At 43.6% G+C, this 23,756-nt stretch overlaps 1 protein-coding gene across 1 annotated transcript in view; it reads right to left on the bottom strand.

The window, feature by feature from the left end:
* Positions 1 to 18,124: 18,124 nt before the first annotated feature.
* The window catches only part of CFAP206 (cilia and flagella associated protein 206), a 61,826-nt gene continuing 56,194 nt past the window's right edge, over positions 18,125 to 23,756 (bottom strand). The window contains exon 13 of the mRNA XM_073626908.1: positions 18,125 to 19,420. Coding sequence (XP_073483009.1) covers positions 19,187 to 19,420 — 234 coding nt within the window. The 3' untranslated portion in view covers positions 18,125 to 19,186. The remainder of the gene's footprint in view (positions 19,421 to 23,756) is intronic.

Below are 23,756 nucleotides of genomic sequence, written 5' to 3'. Positions count from 1 at the left end.
AGAGGCGGAGGGAACAGTTACTAGGAATGGAATCTGATATGGAGATGTCTGTGCATAAGAGAATGTACTAAGCTTCTGTACGGCTAACTATACAGGGCTTGGGGACAGCTCACGGATTGTTAGTTTAATGTAAGCAGCGAGTTGTAGATGTGATAAAAGATTAAAAGTACCCATGGAATTGCTTTATTGCACACAGGGAAAACGAGACTACATTCGTTCTGGTGCACAGTGACAACACTACATTCGTTCTGGTGCACAGTGACAACACTACATTCGTTCTGGTGCACAGTGACAACACTACATTTGTTCTGGTGCACAGTGACAACACTACATTTGTTCTGGTGCACAGTGACAACACTACTTTTGTTCTGGTGCACAGTGACAACACTACATTTGTTCTGGTGCACAGTGACAACACTACATTCGTTCTGGTGCACAGTGACAACACTACTTTTGTTCTGGTGCACAGTGACAACACTACATTCGTTCTGGTGCACAGTGACAACACTACTTTTGTTCTGGTGCACAGTGACAACACTACATTCGTTCTGGTGCACAGTGACAACACTACTTTTGTTCTGGTGCACAGTGACAACACTACATTCGTTCTGGTGCACAGTGACAACACTACATTCGTTCTGGTGCACAGTGACAACACTACATTCGTTCTGGTGCACAGTGACAACACTACATTTGTTCTGGTGCACAGTGACAACACTACATTTGTTCTGGCGCACAGTGACAACACTACATTCGTTCTGGTGCACAGTGACAACACTACTTTTGTTCTGGTGCACAGTGACAACACTACATTCGTTCTGGTGCACAGTGACAACACTACATTTGCTCTGGTGCACAGTGACAACACTACATTCGTTCTGGTGCACAGTGACAACACTACATTCGTTCTGGTGCACAGTGACAACACTACATTTGTTCTGGTGCACAGTGACAACACTACATTTGTTCTGGTGCACAGTGACAACACTACATTCGTTCTGGTGCACAGTGACAACACTACTTTTGTTCTGGTGCACAGTGACAACACTACATTCGTTCTGGTGCACAGTGACAACACTACATTTGCTCTGGTGCACAGTGACAACACTACATTCGTTCTGGTGCACAGTGACAACACTACATTCGTTCTGGTGCACAGTGACAACACTACATTTGCTCTGGTGCACAGTGACAACACTACATTCGTTCTGGTGCACAGTGACAACACTACATTCGTTCTGGTGCACAGTGACAACATTTGTTCTGGTGCACAGTGACAACACTACATTTGCTCTGGTGCACAGTGACAACACTACTTTTGCTTCGGTGCACATTGACAACACTACATTTGCTCTGGTGCACAGTGACAACTTTACATTTGCTTCGGTGCACAGTGACAACACTACATTTGCTCTGGTGCACAGTGACAACACTACATTTGCTTCCATGGACAGCAACAACATAGGATTGCAGTCCCCATAAGGCCCCTTTTACAGGGGCCAGATCCATTTCTTCTCAGCTGGGGATCAGTCCGCTGATCCCCTACTGAGCTGAGCAAAGCAGCCAGATAACAGGTTCGTGTCCACTCTGCTTATGCAGTGGGGACACGGACACAGCCCACTCTGCTTTATGGGCAGTCAGATGTAAACGGACTAGCTGTCTGTTCTCTCCCTAGTACCCTCTGATCCAATCCGGCTAGACGGAGAGGAACGAATCCTCTTCAGTTTGTTTTTGCCTGATCAGGTTGGAGGTAGCCAGGTGTAAATGGTCCTTCTACATCCCACTGCCTATAGAGGAAAATGGAGGGTCCGCCTGAAAAACGGACAGGCAGACCTAATCAGATCTATTGTGTGAAAGGAGCCTAAGGCACCCAACCAAAAGCAACAAAAACAACCTGAAATGAAAAGCAAGTAATGAAATAAACAAGACAAGAATATTGGAAAATGTTAGGCCTTCATTGGGGTTAAAAACAGATACATTGAACCAATAACTTTATTTTAAAAGAATTCTATCCATGAAATCCCCCACATGGCTTCTCGCAAACTGCAAATGGGACTTCTTATGGCTTTCTTTCAACAATGGCTTTCTTCTTGCCACTCTTCCATAAAGGCCAGATTTGTGGAGTGCACGACTAATAGTTGTCCTGTGGAGCGATTCTCCCACCTGAGCTGTGGATCTCTGAAGCTCCTCCAGAGTAACCATGGGCCTCTTGGCTGCTTCTCTGATTAATGTTTTCCTTGCCTGGCCTGTCAGTTTAGGTGGACGAACATGTCTTGGTAAGTTTGCAGTTGTGTCATACTCTTTCCATTTTCGGATGATGGATTGAACAGTGCTCCATGAGCTGTTCAAAGATTGGGATTTTTTTTTATAACCTAACCCTAATTTAAACTTCTCCACAAGCTCTATGCCTTTTGACGGTCAATGCAGAAAAAGCATTTGACTGGGTCAACTGGCAATTCCTCCAGATGTCTCTGGCGCAGATAGGTCTGGGCCCCAATGTGCTATCCCGAATTATGTCCCTCTACTCCTCTCCCTCCACTAGAATTAGGGTGAAAGGCTCATTGTCCCCCGACAAGGCTGTCCTTTATCTCCCCTTCTCTATGTCCTTGTCATGGAACACCTGGTAATTGCCTTGCGCAATAACCCCATCTCAGGTATGTCGGTAGGCCCCACTCATTCCAAACTGTCTCTCTTTGCAGATGACCTGTTAATGTTTGTAACCCAACCTCATCTATCCTTACCACATATAATGCAGGAGTTTGCGAGGTTTGGGAAGCTGAGCAACTTCAAAGTAAATCATACTAAGTCAGAAATCTTGAACATCTTACTGTCCCAGGAGTCCCTCCGCCAAGTCTCCACTTCCATCCGTTACCTTGGAATCCAAATACCCACAGATAAGGATGAGCTCCGGCGTGTTCGCACAGCCCACGTGCAGATCCCACCAGGAAGTCGGCACTGCTCTGCGCTAATCACAGGCAGTGAGACATTTCCTGATGCGCGGCTGCAGAGATCGGAAAATGTCTCACTGCCTGTGATTAGCGCAGCGCCGACTCCCTGGCGGGCTCTGCACATGGGCTGTGCGAACACGCCAGAGCTCATCCTTACCCACAGAAGGGTCCTAATTGTTCTCCCTGAACTTTGCTCCCCTTCTGCTTAGAACCAAGTCAGATCTCTCAAACTACCCGAAGAAACGACTATCATGGCTAGGCAACATGAGTGCTCTAAAAATGGACGTCCTCCCTCGGTTTCTATATTTGTTCGAGACAATTCCCATTTCCATACCCTCTTGGTTCTTAAGGAAGCTCCGCCAACTGTTTTCCTCCTTTATATGGAGGGGGGCTCGTCCTTGGATACGCTATGAGACTCCATCACTCCCCAAGATCTAGATGCCTCTATATACTGTAGAGCAGCAGTACTCACGCGTATACTTAACTGGTTCCACCATTCCTCCACCAAATTATGGGTACAAATAGAAAGCCATCTTAATCCAATAGACCTTCGCGCTTTACCGCCCCCCAGAGAATTCACTGAAGGGAGGGGTACCCCTTGGCGATCTCACCTGACAAACGAAACAAATATGGACCCGAATGAATTCCTACAAGACCCTATCTCCACTAAAAGAACCCATGACTCTACTGTTTGGGACTTTTCCACCGGCCCTACAGGGGGTGAATTTTGGACCTTGGTGTAAGGAGGAACACAGACGACTTGCCCAAGTCCTATGTTCAGACTCTTCTCTGATTAAAGACGTTCCCTCCGGCCCATCTCCTCATACTTCGACCCATTGGCTGCAGAGGCAACAAGTGATATCCTACATTCGTACCTTCCCATCCCTGCCCGATATACTTACTGACTGAACAGACTTGGAGAATATGCTGCTTTATGTGGTCTCTCAACTATACTCTCTCCTACATATGGTTTCTAATCCCGACCTCCCCCCATACACACAGGCCTGGAAGGAAGATTTGGTTCACTCTATTTCACCTGTTGACTGGCAAAAGTGCTTCATTCTGACTCACAAAATACCCTTAGCCTCCAAAGATCAAGAAAAAGGGTTCAAGTTGTTGACCCGTTGGTACAGATGCCCCTCAACTTTACACTGGATAAACCTGGCGCTCCCAGATACCTGCTGGCATTGCTTGTCATCCAAGGGAACATTACTCCACATTTGGTGGGAATGCCCCCCTGGCAAAAGATCCCCGACCTGTACTGCAGACTTATGGCGACCTCAGTCACACTCTCTCCTGAGGTGGCTCTGCTATCTATGCTCCCTGGACCACTTAAATCGGTCAAAAAAGACGTTCTGTGTCACTTTCTTGCAGCAGCTAGAACAGTTCTGCCCAGACACTGGAAGTCGACGAACATGCCTTCCCTGGTTTATTGGGCAATTGAAGTGCACTGAATCAATAGCTTGGAACGAATGTTGTCGCAGGAAACGGTAAAGAGGAGCAATTCTCCAAGACCTGGACCTCGTGGTCTATGTTTTGATATTCCTTGGAATTTATTCCTTGGGCTGCAGAGGACTCCACCAACGCAACTGTCTAACCTAAGTGGAATGTCTCCCTCTTACTATCTATCTACCATACTGCCTTGACCCCTCTATCCTCATTTTCATTCCCCTTCTTCACGCTATATGTTACAGTGCTACACGACGACACAAACTATAATCTTTAGTCTCATCTGACGGAAATTATGACACACATAGAGTTTCACCCTAAGAGAAATCGCGCTTAGCACAACAACAAAAGCCCTAGCATATTTGTAATAAGTAGGCACCACTCGTTGAGTAGATAGTGGTGCTCACCGACCCTTAATAAGTCATGATAGATGATATAGCTACACAGGCTTGTATATCAAACTAACTTAATGAAGCTAACAAATTCCCTATACCATGAGGCGGTATGGTACTGGTATTAAAATTATGTTTATCTCTTTATATGTGTTATTGAATGACATATTTGTGTACTGTACACTTTCCTTTCTCAATAAAATAAGATTGAATTAAATTTCAAGGGGTATGAATACCTTTTCAAGGCACTGTATAGCTAGGGGATGTCACATCTAAAGTAGCACATTCACTTTTATTCTAGGCTCTGTCTATAGCTAAGAGTGAGTTGAACTTTGCATCAAACCGGAGAAGAGGAAGGACACAGGGATATGAAAGTTTGGCCTGGTGGATTTTCAATGTCACCATTACCTCAGAGAGAGGACAGCAGCCATCTATAACAGTCAACAAAGCTGTGAGTTTCACCTGTGGTCACCATTACCTTAGAGAGAGGACAGCAGTCATCTTTAACAATCAACAAAGCTGTCAGTTTTACTTCTGGCCACCATTGCCTCAGAGACAGGGCGGCAGCCATCTTTAACAGTCAACAAAGCTGTCAATTTCACCTGCAGGCATCATTACCTCAGCAAAATGATGATAGCCATCTTGAACAGTCAGAAACAATCCCAGATTGAGTTGTCAGTCTCACCCGTGGCCACCATTACCTCAGAGAGAGGATGGCAGCCATGTTTAACAGTCAACAAAGCTGTCAGTTTTACTTCTGCCTACCATTATCTCAGAAAAAGGACGGCAGTCATCTTTACCAGTCAACAAGGTTGTCAGTTTCACCTGCAGCCATCAATTACCTCCAGAAAAAGGATGACAGCCATCCTGAACAGTCAGCAACAATCCCAGAGTGAGTTGTCAGCTTCACTAGCAGCTACAATTAAAACAAGGTGTGGTTGGTGGTCATTTCTTGAAGGGAGTTTGATCTTATATTTCTGTATACGCCCCTCAGCAATTCAAGGTGAGGACTTCAGCCAATTATTGTGACTTTTCAGTGTATCTGCAGTTCGACCTATTAAAGAATATGTAAACCCAACATTTCATATCAATGATATGTGTCTGCTGTACTGTCTGAAAATGTATCCTCTTCTCTTTGTATTGCTTCCTTTGTGTGAAACCCCTGGTGTTCCTGCCTGCTTCTCTGTTTTCCTATTAAAAACTGACCATGCTAAGCATGAGAACACACAATGGTCAGTTCTCTAGCTATGCTGGGAACCCAGATTGCCTCCAAAAATCAGATGTGTCCTGACACTGAACCCCGCCCTTTGCGTAGCCTTTTAGTGTGAAGACCAGTGTACGCCTACTTCTCCTCTCCTCAGCTCTTATGCAGCTGAGAACAGAGGGCATGTGATCATTTAAAAAAAAAGGGGGGGGGGGGGAAGCTGTTACTCTGTATTACGTCATTCCCCGGCAAGGTAGGCAGGTAATTGTGGAGCCAATGGCGGTAAAATTCAGCCTCTCACTTCAATCAGCAGTCACTCCCCCAGCACAGAGGCTGCTACTGCGTGTGTCACATATGTATGCTGTTCCTTAGGAGCTGTTTAGTCACTCACAACAATGCAATGCTAACAGGCTGCACTCCAGCTGGCTCTGCTATTACCTGCAGGGCTGGGGGACTCCGATGTCAGGAGACGGGGGTCAGAGCTGGCTGGACTGGGGATACTCATATCAGCAACTTGATCTGCTTCTGAAGCTTTTAGGTAAATCAAATTATCGTGATTAGGTCTGCCAGTCACCGCTGACTAGTCATAATATATATGGGGAAAGTACAGGGATGCCTTATCTATCTTTTACAGCCAAAAGTATGTGTGGGCTGTGTCTCCTCCCTCCTGAGCTCCACGGGCTGGGTCTCCTCCTACCTGAGCTCCACAGGCTGGGTCTCCTCCCTCCTGAGCTCCATGGGCAGAGTCTTCTCCCTCCTGAGCTCAACAGGCTGGGTCTCCTCCCTCCTGAGCTCCATGAGCAGGGTCTCCTCCCTCCTGAGATCCCCGTGGTGGGTCTCCTCCCTCCTGAGCTCCCCGTATTCGGTCTCCTCCCTCCTGAGCTACTTGTGGTGGGTCTTTTCCCTCCTGAGCTCCTTGTGGTGGGTCTCCTCCTTCCTGAGCACCAGGGGCTTGGTCCCCTCCATTCTGGGCTTCACTGGCTTGGTCTGCTCCCTCCTGAGCTCTCTACATTCCTGAGCTCCACGTGGTTATTACATTCATCCTCCCCTCTTTGGAAGAATAAAGTCATTATGATAAATATGTTTTCCTATAGGAATATGTATTATACAGAATGATCTGTGAGATTTCCACGCGCTTAGTCCTGCACTATGTTCACTTCATCATTTTCCACGGTTAAGACACTCGGTCTATGATAGTCTGGCTGCGGATAAGTTAGCAATAATCAGACCGTATCCTTGGTTACGATCTCCCGAGTCTGTTCCAGGAAGGAATTGCAATCACTGCTAAGCATGCAACTTTGCCATGAGGATCATTTCCAAAGGCAGGTTTTTTATTTCTCGGTTGTTGGCACTGTTACCCTAGATTCTGCGGCTTTTCCCGATTTACACTTTTGGGACGAGTTCCTCCAGCACTGGAACGGCATCACCATGTTTATCCATGCAGTTGCGCTGTTGTCTCCTCAGGTCATTACTGATACTGCAGCCACCAAAGGCTATGAGGCAATTTTTTGGCCCTCACTGGTTAGCAGGACCATGGCCAGATGAATGCCTGGCAATTTCCAAGTTTGCACAAACGTCGCTTTGTTTGAGATTATCCCATAGTGTCTACAGCGCAAGTGTGGGGTCACTTATGGACAGGTAACACCAAGTTTTGCCACAGACAACCAGGCTACCTCCAAGATTTTCAGCAAGGTAGGTCCAGTTCATTACTCATCATGGCTTCCGTACGCAGGCTCTTTTGGCTGTCTCTCCAGTTCAAATTCCAGCTGCACTGTAGCGTCATTAATTGGTATACAGAATACAGCTGCGGACACTCTATATCCCGTTTTAATTATCCATTGTTCTCCAGCAGGTCCCAGACGCCTGGGCTATCCCATCCCTGCACTTCTCGCTTCGAACAATGGATTAGATACTCACTGGGCTATTGCAGTAGGGTTGGTCGACAGATCATTATCTGCCAACACGGGGAAGGCTTATAACACAGCCTAGAATACTTTCCAGACTTTTTAAGCACAGTACCCTAGGCCTGATTGTTACAACATTCAATACCTTCTGGCTTTATGGCCCACTGCCACTCATGGCTTAAACTGTCCCACAACACCGTTAAAACATACTTGGCAGGAATCCAACATTTTGCGTCCTTATGGCATTCTGATAGGCTATCTATATTCTCGGCACATTCCATTAAGGCCATTCTTAAGGGTATCCAGATGGGTAACCCCCCTACCACAGCCTTTACCACAGCACTCTTTGTCAAACATTACCGCACCCTTCTGATAAACTTAGGGGTGAACCCTAAGTCAGACTCAGGTCATTTTTCAGGATAGGGGCTGCTTCAGCGGCCTCCCCCCAGGGGGTTCCCATTAACATTATCAAGAGGTTAGGTAGGTGGAAGTCATCATGCTACTCCAGGTATATTCCAGATCCACACGTCGAGATTTCCCATGCATTTGCACATTTGGCTGATTAATCTGTTGTTTCAAATAAATCTCCTTTTCATGCTCATCCTACTGTCTTTATTTTTGCCCCCTTTTAGGCATACTGACATTCCTCCATTGACATTTTAGGCATACTGACATTTTAGGCATACATTCCTCCATTACATTTTCTTGATTATCTTCAAGAGACTCTGAGTACAAATATATAGTATATATATATATATATATATATATATATATATATATATATATATACACATACACACACATATATATATATATACACACATATACATACAGTATCTCACAAAAGTGAGCACACCCCTCACATTTTTGTGAATATTTTATTATATCTTTTCATGTGACAAAACTGAAGAAATGACACTTTGCTACAATGTAAAGTAGTGAGTGTACAGCTTGTATAACAGTGTAAATTTGCTGTCCCCTCAAAATAACTCAACACACAGCCATTAATGTCTAAACCTCTGGCAACAAAATGAGTACACCCCTAAGTGAAAATGTCGATATTGGGCCCAATTAGCCATTTTCCCTCCCCGATGTCATGTGACCCGTTAGTGTTACAAGGTCTCAGGTGTGAATGGGGAGCACTTGTGTTAAATTTGGTGTTATTGCTCTCACTCTCCCATACTGGTCACTGAAAGTTCAAAATGGCACCTCATGGCAAAGAACTCTCTGAGGATCTGAAAAAAAAGAATTGTTGCTCTACATAAAGATGGCCTAGGCTATAAAGAAGATTTCCAAGACCCTGAAACTGAGCTGATTGCATATAGAAGAGTCATGTGTATATTTATTTTGGTGTAGCAGGCTAAGACTGGGCTACAACTGGGTTCTCAGCTTTTCTCTGGGCTATGCCTGGGCCATACCCTGTTAGAAATTATGTATATAGCCCTACAGAACAGAAAAACAGTGCACACCTGGTCCACATGGGCGTTGCTGCTTAACTGCAGTCAGTAACAGGAAACTTTATTATGCAGAGAAAAAAGACATACAGTATTACCATAGATGCAGCTAAAAACTTGTAAACACTGCCATCTACTGGCTGATGTAGTTGTTGCACAAAATACAAATGAGCATTGTATTCCAACAAGCATAATGCTTTTGGTGGTAAAATAATACATTTTGTACAAAGATGTACACATCAGACCTAAAAGAGAAACAACTGAGGCTGCACAAGGGACAGAGGGATTTGGTCTCAAAAGAAGGACAGTCACTCCAAATAGCAAAATTTGGGAGTTGTGTGATTTACCTCTCCTAACACAGTGGCAGGGCATACAGTGCCTTGCAAAAGTATTCACCCCCTTGGCGTTTTACCTATTTTGTTACATTACAGCCTTGAGTTCAATGTTTTTTTTATCTGAATTATATGTGATGGATCAGAACACAATAGTCTAAGTTGGTGAAGTAAAATTAGAAAAATATATTACATAAAACTATTTTTCAGAAATAAAAAACTGATAATTGGCATGTGCGTATGTATTCACCCCCTTTGTTATGAAGCCCATAAAAAGCTCTGGTACAACCAATTACCTTCAGAAGTCACATAATTAGTGAAATGATGTCCACAAGTGTCACATGATCTGTCATTACATATACACACCTTTTTGAAAGGCCCCAGAGGCTGCAACACCTAAGCAAGAGGCACCACTAACCCAACACTGCCATCAAGACCAAGGAACTCTCCAAACAAGTAAGGGACAATGTTGTTGAGAAGTACAAGTCAGGGTTAGGTTATAAAAAAATATCCAAATCTTTGATGATCCCTAGGAGCACCATCAAATCTACCATAACCAAATGGAAAGAACATGGCACAACAGCCAACCTGCCAAGAGACGGCCGCACACCAAAACTCACGGACTGGGCAAGGAGGGTATTAATCAGAGAGGCAGCACAGAGACCTAAGGTAACCCTGGAGGAGCTGCAGAGTTCCACAGTAGAGACTGGAGTATTTGTACATAGGACGACAATAAGCCGTACGCTCCATAGAGTTGGGCTTTATGGCAGAGTGGCCAGAAGAAAGCCATTACTTTCAGCAAAAAATAAAATGGCACGTTTTGAGTTTGCGAAAAGGCATGCGGGAGACTCCCAAAATGTATGGAGGAAGGTGCTCTGGTCTGATGAGACTAAAATTTAACTTTTTGTCCATCAAAGAAAATGCTATGTCTGGCGCAAACCCAACACATCACATCACCCAAAGAACACCATCCCCACAGTGAAACATGGTGGTGGCAGCATCATGCTGTGGTGATGTTTTTCAGCAGTTGGGACTGGGAAACTGGTCAGAGTTGAGGGAAAGATGGATGGTGCTAAATACAGGGATATTCTTGAGCAAAACCTGTACCACTCTGTGTGTGATTTGAGGCTAGGATGGAGGTTCACCTTCCAGCAGGACAATGACCCCAAACACACTGCTAAAGCAACAATTGAGTGGTTTAAGGGGAAACATGTAAATGTGTTGGAATGGCCTAGTCAAAGCCCAGACCTCAATCTAATAGAAACTCTGTGGTCAGACTTAAAGATTGCTGTTCACAAGCGCCAACCATCCAACTTGAAGGAGCTGGAGCAGTTTTGCAAGGAGGAATAGACAAAAATCCCAGTGGTAAGATGCGGCAAGCTCATAGAGACTTATCCAAAGCGACTTGGAGCTGTGATAGCCGCAAAAGGTGGCTCTACAAAGTATTGACTTTAGGGGGGTGAATAGTTACATTGACTTTTTCTGTTTTTTTGTCCTATTTGTTGCTTGCTTCACAATAAAAAATAAAAAAAATCTTCAAAGTTGTGGGCATGTTCTGAAAATTGCAAATCCTCAAACAATCCATGTTAATTCCAGGTTGTGAGGCAATAAAACACAAAAAATGCCAAGGGAGGTGAATACTTTTGCAAGGCACTGTAGCACTGTCATAATTGGTAAGCTGCAATATATAACATTTTTGTTTTTTGAGATTAATATAGCATTAACTTGTTCCTCACTTGCCCTTCAAACTCTGAAGGATCAATTGGCTGTAATTAGCTGGAAAACCAAGCCACTCCTCTCGATCCACACTGCTGGCTCACAATGGTGACATCAGGCGTTGAATCTCAGAGTATCACTGGGTTGATATCAATCCATTCAGTGGTTCTCAGTGGTGTATCCTACAGGGGAAGCTACCACTGATTGGATAAAAATTTGGTGCAATGGCTGTAAGCAGCGTAACCCCCAGCTGAGAAACCTGTTCTATACATTAACCTGCTTCATAAGGCAGTTGGGTAAACATTGGTCCTAATTGTGTGCCTGTGGTAGTTACAAACGTAATAGGCTACTTTGACCACCTCAATACCGGACACTTTCACCCCCTTCCTGCCCAGGCCAATTTTCAGATTTCAGTGGTGTTACACTTTGAATGACAATTACCCAGGTCTTGTTCACATCTGGTGATTTGGGATCTTTGGCAGAATCACTGCGATTCAGTCCGCAATTCCGAACTGCACTGTAAAAGTGGCAATATGCACCATGTGTGTTTACCATTTATTTTTAATGGCACCTAAACATGATGCAGTTTTGCTGTGATTGTTGTATGATAAATAACACGCCAAACAGCGTGTGATATATAAGGATAGCAGTGGCTCTTACAAGTTGCTGAATTATCGGCAGCCTTGTATCCTGTGTTCCTGTGCCTTGTGCTTTGCTTGTCCACCTGTTACCAACCCAGCTTACCCCTGACCTGCTCTGGCTTCTCTCCTGGCTCTGACCCCAGCTTGCTTCACGGACCTGCTCCTGCCTTATTCCTGATTGACTTCCTGTGTTTGATCCCGGCTTGATCTCTACCATGCTTCTGCCTCTGCTGCTGACTGACTTCCTGTGTTTGACCCCTGGCCTGGCTTCTGACCTTGCTTCTGCTTACCCATCCATCAAGACCTGTCAAGATCTGCCAGCACATCCAGAGAATCACCTGCTGTGACTACTCCTCTACTCCTGGGTTTTCTCACATCTGGAACCATCAGGTAGCTTCATCTTCAGGCAGTCCATGCATATTTTGGCATATCACCCTTTCTGTCATCACCTTCAGGGGTACTCTGCACTTAGCCACAAGGGAAGCCCTCTCCTCACTTTAACCTATGTGACAGCGGCCGCTGCACAACACAACCCCTCCCAGACAGTCCCTTCAACCGATCAATCTGCACGCAGGACTCCCTCACCACTCCACTTGAGTGGGCAGCACTGGCCGGATCTACATCTCTACAGTACACAGGAGGGTCAGGAGTCGAGCGGCCAAGCAGCCAAGCGGAGCCACTGCATCAGAGGTGAGGGAGGGACAGTCTCAGTGAGACAGACAGAGAGCAGCAGACTCAAGTTAGTACAAAAAAAGTCTGCGGTGGCTGCAGATCCTGCAAGGACCGCTCATGGACTCACCAGTGTCCATGTGCGAACATCTTGCCGATCCCTGATACCTGCGTAAGCCCAATTGTGACTGCTTTACTTAATATTCTTCACAATTGAAAATAAACCTATTTATCTGTCTGTCACAGTTGACTGGCATCGAATCAGAGAGCTCCTCTCCCTCCCACTCTGTAGCAGGCACTTTATGTGGTATGTCAACCTTGATTCAAGGGAACATTTGTTTATGATTATTCTTGATTATATTTCGCTTGAGTTCTGTGACTAAGCGATATGTGTTTAATTTTATTACATATTTCAGTGTTTATTTGAATTTAATAAAGATTTGTTTATTCATCTTTAAATAAATAAAGTGCCATTTATATGCCCAAAAAATAATTTGTGTGTGTTTTTTTTCTATTTATTCTAATTTATTAAATAATTGTTATATTCGAGTTAACATAATGGTGCAGCCTTCTGTTTCATGTATAGTATTGAAAATATACCATAAGTTTTATCTGCAAATTTTGTAGAGGCAATTGAGGATAACCTGTTAATTTTTACACAGGAAATGAAAAGGCCTCACAGAAATGATAAGGTGGCTTTACAACTGTCTGAATCACGTCTATTGACCAGCTGGGAGCTTGCTAAAGCATACCTAAACATACTCGGCCACAAGTTTGTTTACAACCTGTTACTGTGACATTACGTTCCTACAGCAGCAACATCATAGGGTTGAAGGACTGTGCGCTCCCTGCCCTTTATTTGTCTGTCTAAAACTCAGTGTAAACTTTCTATAGGTCAGTGTTGGAGCTTGTACTGGGTTACTGACCTTCACTCTTTTCCCATATCTGTGTTCAGGCCTAGACACTGCATTCTGGGAGGAAGAGGACATTCTCCCCTATCCCCATGAAGCACCATGAACAGTATTTTAGAGGTCTGTCCGATGAATGGATAAGCAGGGAGAATGGGAAAAGCAAGTATCAGTGAGTGGTGGAATGAGAGAACCTGCCACTGCCTCTTTGCCCCCAATAGAACAGTAGTTTATAAGAAGTAAATGCATCAATTGGCAGACTCAGTATGTGGAAGGCATATGTACACTCCTACAAGTAGACAAGAAACACATAGGCAGTTAAAATATATACTGCATGGAGTTTAATACATGTTCCTAATGCATAAAGTCACCAAATTATCTTTGCATACTTTAAAGTAGACGTCCACCGTAAAAGTAAAATCCCTGCATCTACAGACATAGACGATCTAATACTAACCCATCTAGCCCTGTAAAGAAGAAATCAGTATACATATCTTTTGTGCAGCCGATCCAACCCGATCCCACGCTGAGCTGTCAGCCGCAGCTTTGCTGTGGAGGTGGGTACAGAGGACATGTCCGACAACGGAAGCCCCATTGTAGCTCTATGGGTGACGTCACTCAACATTACACAGCCATTGTTGGCTGTGTCCTCTGCAGAGATTCTGCCACTGGAGACCGGACCAGAGCAGCTTCAGAAAAGGTATAAATAACCAAGTGAACTGCGCTAGCAACTGTATATAATTAAGATGTACCCCAACAAAATAAAAACAACAATAGTGAATATGAAAGTGTCACAAATGGTGAAAAAAGTATCAAAGACCTGGACATGCAACCTGCGCAACGCACCCAATTTGGTGTGAGAATGTGCAGGAGTGCACTACCAGAACCACAAGACCTTCAATATAGGTGATAAACCAATTTTTGTGCCTATTACTGTACAATGAATGGCAACGGGAACGTACAAAACTGCGCTCCCTGAGTGAAAACTTTCACTACAATAAAAAACAATTGGTGTGCATATTTGAACAAATAATATAAAAAATATGAAAAATATCAATTATCATAACACTCATGTGAGGACGGAAAATAAATATACTCTCAAAAAAATATTATATTAATGATATATACAATCAAAGACCGACTTATGGAGCGATCCTCTCAGGAAATGCAGATGGGATAGTGAAATCATAAAATGTCACCAGTACCAAACAGAAGAAACGTAACTAGTGGTTAGAACCCCTTCATGGGAGAAGCAATAGGCAGACTTCCAGCTTTTTCATCCTTATGATCACACAGGGCTGATGGTATAACAATGTTGAAATTGCTTGAAAGGGACCACAAAGCTCGCATTCCACCAAAAGAGAAAGGAGAAGCATATAGCATAAAACCTTAGGGCACCAAGGGGTCACCTGCGCATAAAAGCGCTACTCACGGGACCGGTATGCAGAGCAGGCAATCAGATAATATGGTCGGTTCGCCGCTCTCCGGCGTGCGTTCCACCAACACCAGGAAGTGATGTCACTGGTAGCAAATCAGACAGACGTGGACAGGATATTGCGTCGACGCGTTTCGCCCCTCCCCCAGGGCGTTATCAAAGACTCTAAAAAGGAGTCTTTGATAACGCCCTGGGGGAGGGGCGAAACGCGTCGACGCAATATCCTGTCCACGTCTGTCTGATTTGCTACCAGTGACATCACTTCCTGGTGTTGGTGGAACGCACGCCGGAGAGCGGCGAACCGACCATATTATCTGATTGCCTGCTCTGCATACCGGTCCCGTGAGTAGCGCTTTTATGCGCAGGTGACCCCTTGGTGCCCTAAGGTTTTATGCTATATGCTTCTCCTTTCTCTTTTGGTGGAATGCGAGCTTTGTGGTCCCTTTCAAGCAATTTCAACATTGTTATACCATCAGCCCTGTGTGATCATAAGGATGAAAAAGCTGGAAGTCTGCCTATTGCTTCTCCCATGAAGGGGTTCTAACCACTAGTTACGTTTCTTCTGTTTGGTACTGGTGACATTTTATGATTTCACTATCCCATCTGCATTTCCTGAGAGGATCGCTCCATAAGTCGGTCTTTGATTGTATATATCATTAATATAATATTTTTTTGAGAGTATATTTATTTTCCGTCCTCACATGAGTGTTATGATAATTGATATTTTTCATATTTTTTATATTATTTGTTCAAATATGCACACCAATTGTTTTTTATTGTAGTGAAAGTTTTCACTCAGGGAGCGCAGTTTTGTACGTTCCCGTTGCCATTCATTGTACAGTAATAGGCACAAAAATTGGTTTATCACCTATATTGAAGGTCTTGTGGTTCTGGTAGTGCACTCCTGCACATTCTCACACCAAATTGGGTGCGTTGCGCAGGTTGCATGTCCAGGTCTTTGATACTTTTTTCACCATTTGTGACACTTTCATATTCACTATTGTTGTTTTTATTTTGTTGGGGTACATCTTAATTATATACAGTTGCTAGCGCAGTTCACTTGGTTATTTATCACTAAAGTACAGTACTTTCATTCTGCAGCTGCAACAAAATTCCTTTTTTTCTTTTGAGATCACATATTATATATATTTGCGAGCGCTGTATTGTATGATTTCAGAAAAGGTATAGAGTGGGGCAAAAAAGTATTTAGTCAGCCACCAATTGTGCAAGTTCTCCCACCTAAAAAAATGAGAGAGGCCTGTAATTGTCATCATAGGTATACCTCAGCTATGAGAGACAAAATGTGGAAACAAATCCAGACAATCACATTGACTGATTTTTGAAAGAATTTATTTGCAAATTATGGTAGAAAATAAGTATTTGGTCACCTACAAACAAGTAAGATTTCTGGCTCTCACAGACCTGTATCTTCTTCTTTAAGAGGCTCCTCTGTCCTCCACTCATTACCTGTATTAATGGCTCCTGTTTGAACTTGTTATCAGTATAAAAGACACCTGTTCACAATCTCAAACAGTCACACTCCAAACTCCACTATGGTGAAGACCAAAGAGCTGTCGAAGGACACCAGAAACAAAATCGTAGACCTGCACCAGGCTGGGAAGACTGAATCTGCAATTGGCAAGCAGCTTGGTGTGAAGAAATCAACTGTGGGAGCAATAATTAGAAAATGGAAGACATACAAGACCACTGATAATCTCCCTCGATCTGTGGCTTCACACAAGATCTCACCCCGCGGAGTCAAAATGATCACAAGAACGGTGAGCAAAAATCCCAGAACCACATGGGGGGACCTAGTGAATGACCTGCAGAGAGCTGGGACCAATGTAACAAAGGCTACCATCAGTAACACACTACACCGCCAGGGAATCAGATCCTGCAGTGCCAGACGTGTCCCCCTGCTTAAGCCAGTACATGTCCGGCCCATCTGAGGTTTGCTAGAGAGCATTTGGATGATCCAGAAGAGGATTGGGAGAATGTCATATGGTCAGATGAAACCAAAGTAGAACTGTTTGGTAGAAACACAACTCGTCGTGTTTGGAGGAGAGAGAATGCTGAGTTGCAACCAAAGAACACCATACCTACTGCGAAGCATGGGGGTTGCAACATCATGCTTTGGGGCTGTTTCTCTGCAAAGGGAACAGGACGACTGATCCGTGTACATGAAAGAATGAATGGGGCCATGTATCGTGAGATTTTGAGTGCAAACCTCCTCCCATCAGCAAGGGCATTGAAGATGAAACGTGGCTGGGACTTTCAGCATGACAATGATCCCAAACAGTGGCTTCGTAAGAAGCATTTCAAGGTCCTGGAGTGGCCTAGCCAGTCTCCAGATCTCAAACCCATAGAAAACCTTTGGAGGGAGTTGAAAGTCCGTGTTGCCCAGCGACAGCCCCAAAACATCACTGCTCTAGAGGAGATCTGCATGGAAGAATGGGCCAACATACCAGCAACAGCGTGTGACAACCTTGTGAAGACTTACAGAAAACGTTTGACCTCTGTCATTGCCAACAAAGGATATATAACAAAGTATTGAGATGAACTTTTGATATTGACCAAATACTTATTTTCCACCATAATTTGCAAATAAATTATTTCCAAATCAGATAATGTGATTGTCTGGATTTGTTTCCACATTTTGTCTCTCATACTTGAGGTATACCTATGATGACAATTACAGGCCTCTCTCATCTTTTTAAGTGGGAGAACCCCACTGTATATACTGATTTTTTTCTTTACAGGGCTAAATAGGCTAGTCTTAGAATGTGGATGTCTGTAGATGCAGGGATTTTAGTTTTAGGGTGGACTTACACTTTAGAGTAGTCTAAATCAGCCAGACTCTCTTTGACAGTCAATTACCAATTCTATGTTACAATGCTCTTATGCTTCTTTTACAAGAAAATACACAAAGTTTGTGGCTAATAATGACCTAATAGGAAATACACTATATTACCAAACATATTGGGATGCCGGCCTTTACTTGCACATGAGCTTTAATGGCATCCCAGTCTTAGTCAATAGGGTTTAATATTGAGTTGGCCCACCCTTTGCAGCTATACCAGCTACCAGCTTTGACTCTTCTGGGAAGGCTGTCCACAAGGTTTAGGAGTGTGTGCACTGGTGCGCAGTCATGTTGGAATGGGAAGTGGCCATCCCAAAACTGTTCCCATAAAGTTGGGTGCAAGAAATTGTCCAAAATGCCCTGGTATGCTGACACCTTAAGAGTCCCCTTCACTGGAACTAAGGGGCCAAGCCCAACCCCTGAAAAACAACCTCACCAAATGATTTGGACCAGTGCACAAAGCAAGTCCATATTGACATGGATGAGCGAGTTTGGGGTGGAGGAACTTGACTGGCCTGCACAGTCCTAACCTCAACACCTTTGGGAGGAATTAAAGGGGAGACTGCAAGCCAGGCCTCCTCGTCCACATCAGTGCCTGACCTCACAAATGCACTTCTGGAAGAATGGTCAAACATTCCCATAAACACACTCCTAAATCTTGTGGACAGCCTTCCCAGAAGAGTTGAAGCTGTTATAGCCGCAAAGGGTGGGCCAACTCAATATTGAACCTACGGACGAAGACTGGGATTCCATTAAAGTACATGTGCGTATAAAGGCAGGTGTCCCAATACTTTTGATAATATAGTGTACATATCACATGAGTGGATGCATTCATACTTGAGGTCAGTGTCTTTGGTCGTTTTTACAGGCTTTTTTTTTTTTAGCGTATGTAATAGAATTTTTTTTAATGTATTTTTTTTAATGTTTTTGCAGGGGTTGATTTACTAAAGGCAAATAGGCTGTGCACTGCAAGTGAAAGTTGCTCTAGATCTGTAGGGAACAGCCAGGGAAAAAAAAAACAGCATGTTTGCTTGCAAATGATCGGATGATAGCAATCAGCAGAGCTTCCCCTCATTTCAAAGCTTCCCTTTAGATCTAGCGCAACTGCATTTGCAGTGCACAGTACATTTGCCTTTGGCAAATCAACCTCAATATGTGCATTTTTCAGGTGAAGTCTATTGGCGCCAAATTGCATGAAGCTTGTAGCTCAAAAGAAGCTCATGTACTTTTGTTTTGAAGCCTCGAGCTACAAACACTCAGATGTGAATGAGGCCTTAGGATTCTTCAATATCTCTGGTTAGATTTACTTTAACCATGTTTGTCGGCTTTAATAAACCACATCCACGAAGTCCAGCTAGAAAAACTTGAGGCTTGGGGACATTGCTTGAATTGTCCTGTTTCGTCTGAGTGCTCACTTGCTTTGGAAGATACACCTGTGAAAAGTTCTCTCTTCTCATGTGGCTACTATGAGTCTGCATTGAGTGTGTCACTTTCTGTCGCAAATTGGTCTGCAAGAAAAAAAAAAAAACTGTAAACGGTGTGGTCACAACAGCTTTTGAAGAATTCATAGCTAAACTCTAGCCAGAAAAGTTGTATCTGTATCTGCTCCTGTGAATACCCAAAATATACTGGAATATAAGACTAGGAGGTATGGCTTCTCAGCTCATAGTGGCAGTAGTTCTGCAAAACTGCTTGGGGTTTATTTACTAAAGGCAAATCCATTTTGCACTACAAGTGCACTTGGAAGTGCAATCACTGTAGATCTGAGGGGGATATGCAAGGAAAATAAAAAACAGCAATTTTGCTTGTACATTATTGGATGTTAAAATCAGCAGAGCTTCCCCTCCTTTCGATCTTCCCCTCAGATCTACAACAACTGCACTTGCAGTGCACTTGTAGTGCAGAGTGGATTTGCCTTTAGTAAATAAACCCACCCTGTGTGATCATGTATCTTGGCACACACACAGATATTTGGTAATAAAACAATAGGAGTCAGGAAGCACAGTAGTAAAGATGTTGTAAATGAACACACATTTCTTTTGTTAGTAAGTTGTTTCAATAACCTTGCATTCAACTACTGCTCTGGTATAGCTGGGTGAAACCTTGATTACTGGGTCCAGCTGGAACGAAATACAAACTATATTACCAAAAGTACTGGGACGTCTGCCTTTATACGCATATGAACTTTAATGGTATTCCAGTCTAATGCCCCGTACACACGATCGGATTTTCCGACAACAAATGTTGGATGTGAGCTTGTTGGCGGAAAGTCCGACCGTGTGTATGCTCCATCGAACATTTGTTGTCGGACTTTCCGCCAACAAATGTTGGCTAGCAGGTTCTCAAATTTTCCGCCAACAAATGTTTGTTGTCGGACTTTCCGATCGTGTGTACACAAGTCCGTCGGACAAAAGTCCACGCATGCTTGGATTTAAAGTACGAGCCGGAAGTGCTCAGTCTTTTAAAACTAGCATTCGTAATGGAGACATCACGTACGTCTTGTACGTCACTACGTTCATAATTGTTGGCCAACATTTGTGTGACCGTGTGTATGCAAGACAAGTTGGAGCCAACAACCTTCGAACAAAAATCCACGGTTTTGTTGTCGGAAAGTCCGATCATGTGTGAATGGGGCATTAGTCCGTAGGGTTCAATATGGAGTTGGCCCACCCTCTGCAGCTATAACAGCTCTTAACTCTTCTGTGAAGGCTGTCCACAAGGTTTAGCAGTGTGTCTATGGGAATGTTTGACCATTCTTCCAGAAGTGCATTTGTGAGGTCAGGCACTGATGTGGATGAGAAGGCCTGGCTCACAGTCTCTGCTCTAAATCATCCCAAAGGTGTTCGATAGGATTGAGGTCAGGACTCTGTGTAGGCCAGTCAATTTCCTCCACCCCAAACTCACTCATTCATGTCTTTATGAACCTTGCTGTGTGTACTGGTCCAAATCATTTGGTGGGGGGGGGGGGGGGGATTATGGTGTGGGGTTGTTTTTCAGGGGTTGGGCTTGGCCCCTTAGTTCCAGTGAAGGGAACTCCTAAGGCAGGGATCCTCAAACTATGGCCCTCCAGCTGCTGCAGAACTACACATCCCATGAGGCATTGTAAAACTCTGACATTCACAGATATGACTAGGCATGATGGGAATTGTAGTTCCTGAACAACTGGAGGGCCATAGTTTGAAGACCCCTGTCCTAAGGCATCAACATACCAAGACATTTTGTACAATTTCATGCTCCAAACTTTGTGGGAACAGTTTGGGGATGGCCCCTTCCTGTTCCAACATGACTGCGCACCAGCACACAAACAAGGTCCATAAAGACATGGATGAGCCAGGTTGGGATGGAGGAACTTGACTGGCCTGAACAGAGTCCTGACTTAGCAAGTTCTAAACTTAATTCCCCCGCTTGTAAGACTTGAAGCAACAATCTCAGTTAAGAAGTTCAGCTTCTTTGGCACTACCTGAACCTACAATCTGTGCTGGATTTTCCACTTTTCTAATCTCCACATCCTGTCAGTTTGTGTGGGATTAATGATTCAGTCTTTTCTACTGCTACCTTTGTCAGCAAATACCTCCAAAATGGTTTGCGCTCAGCCCTTAAGTATACTTGCAGCTCCTATCATCTCTGACTACTGTTCAGACACATCACAGCTTTTCCTTTGGAATGTACTTTTAATTTGGTCATGGAGGATACTTATATGCTCATTGTTCTGTCTAATCTGGTTGACAATGCAACCATACTTTAATACATTTCTTATGACCTTAGTGGATTATGTGTTCCCATTTAGGGACTTTACTGATGTTCAGTTAAGCCGGCTACAAATTGAATTGAATTTTTTTTTTTGTTCAACCAGCGGTCTGAACGAAAAAAAAAAAACTTGCATCCACACAAGTGATGTGAATGCAGGAATATCCAGCTCTGCATTATTGTATTTTGACAGTGGGGACCCCCCCATACTATTCGGCACTGCAGCTATTGGTTGCATCGGCTGATCGAGCCCTGGGTTTCCAGCAGGACTGTTCCACAGAACAGAGAGGGCTACACACAGATCAAAATTTGGCCAGTTCCTGCTGGACTGGACACATTTCGATACTTGTATACCCAGCTTGAGTTAACTGGAACGACTCTCGGGCCCTCCTGTCACAGTGACTTTATTTTGTGAAACCATGTGACAATGGCTCACATCTTTTAATCCTGAATAACTAGAATCTTCTCTCTCTTACGTCAGGGTTTATTGATCTTAAAGTATATGTAATCCTTTGCCTTGTAAAACAACCCATTTAGTTTAAAATAGCAATGAAAGGCAAAACATTTGTGTATAGATAAAAAAAAAGAAAAACAAAAAAAAACAATAAATACCTTTTTTCCCCCGTTTTTAAAAGTGATCACATAACCTCCATTCTCAGCTGCATAAGAGCCTGGGGAGGAGAAACAGCAGCATGCTGAGCTTCCCAGCGAAAAGCTGTGCAGGGGGTGTGGATTGTTGGAGGAGAGCAGGTTATTGTGGTCAGTTTTTAAAAGGAAAGCAGAGGGACTGACAGGAACACCAGGGATTTTACACAAAGGAAGCAATACAAAGAAAACATGATACTTTTTCATACATGGTACAGCAGGCACATATCAGGAATAAGAAATGTTGGGTTTACATATTCTTTAAATCTTGTTTCTTCTTTGTATTGCTTCCTTTGTGTGAAATACCTGGTGATCCTGCCGGCCCCCCTGCTTTCCTATTTCAAACTGACCACACTAGGCACAGAAGCACATCCATCCCAGCATAGTCATTTTTCTGGCTGTGCTGGGAGGACAGTCTTCCTGTCCTTCAATGGCCAAGATTTGTGCTGACATCCCCCCCCCCGCCCAGCCATTCACAGGAAGGTTTAGTGTGCTGCTGTTTCTCTACCCCTTACCTCACCAAGCCCCTTCGGCAGCTAAGAACAAAAGCAATCACTTTATAAAAAAAAAAAAAAGTATTTCTCTCCTTTTTTTTTTTTTTTTTTATATATTTTCACAAACGTTTTTCCTTTCATTTTTAATTTAAACTGAATGTGCTGTTTTACACGGTAAGGATTCATGTTCACCTTAATAACACTGCACTCTAGTGGTGCCTATCACTTCTAAAACCTGCCTTTTTTTCAGGAGGAAATTATTGACCTACATGGTCGATAAACATCACCTTATTATTGAGCTTCCCGAAGATTTGAGTCTCTGTTACAGCACTGACAACAACGTCCACACTAGGGCTCCTAGTATCCCAGATTAAGAAATGCTGAAAAGATTTTTACTAAAAATTTTCAGCGCCCAAGTTTCTAAACTTTTTGTTATACTAAGGCCTCATGCACACTGGATGTTTTTGGACATTTTTACAGCAGCTGTTTTTGGCTTCAGATGTTTTTTTTCTACAGTAAATATACAATAAACTCCCCATCATGTTATCCTATGTGTCCATGCACACATAGGCTGTTATCAGCAGTTTTTGGCCGGGGAGTTTTTTTGGCTTTAAAAAAAGCCCAAAACTAGTGGGTTCTGAGAGGAGATTTTCAGCTGTCAAAAAATGCTGATAGATGCTGATAAACGCGCAAAAACGTGGCTCACCAGGGTTTTTTTTTACGTTTTTGACCCTTTGAAAAAAGAAAAAAAAAAAACGCAAAAAAAGCTAACACAGAAAAACTCAAAAAAATGGAAAATTGTATACTTACCTGACGGTAATTTTCCTTTCCTGATGCAAAGCATGACAGCATACACGAATGGGATAGGCTCCGCCTCTCGCCCAATCAGGTTATACTATATTTGTAACTATACTCAAATGCAAAACCCATAAGGGAGGGACCTGTATGCTGTCATGCT

Source organism: Aquarana catesbeiana, linkage group LG04 (assembly GCF_042186555.1).
Source record: "Aquarana catesbeiana isolate 2022-GZ linkage group LG04, ASM4218655v1, whole genome shotgun sequence".
Lineage (NCBI taxonomy): Eukaryota > Metazoa > Chordata > Amphibia > Anura > Ranidae > Aquarana > Aquarana catesbeiana.
The sequence above is the reverse complement of the archived record's forward strand: the minus strand, read 5'-3'. Positions and strand labels throughout refer to the sequence as shown.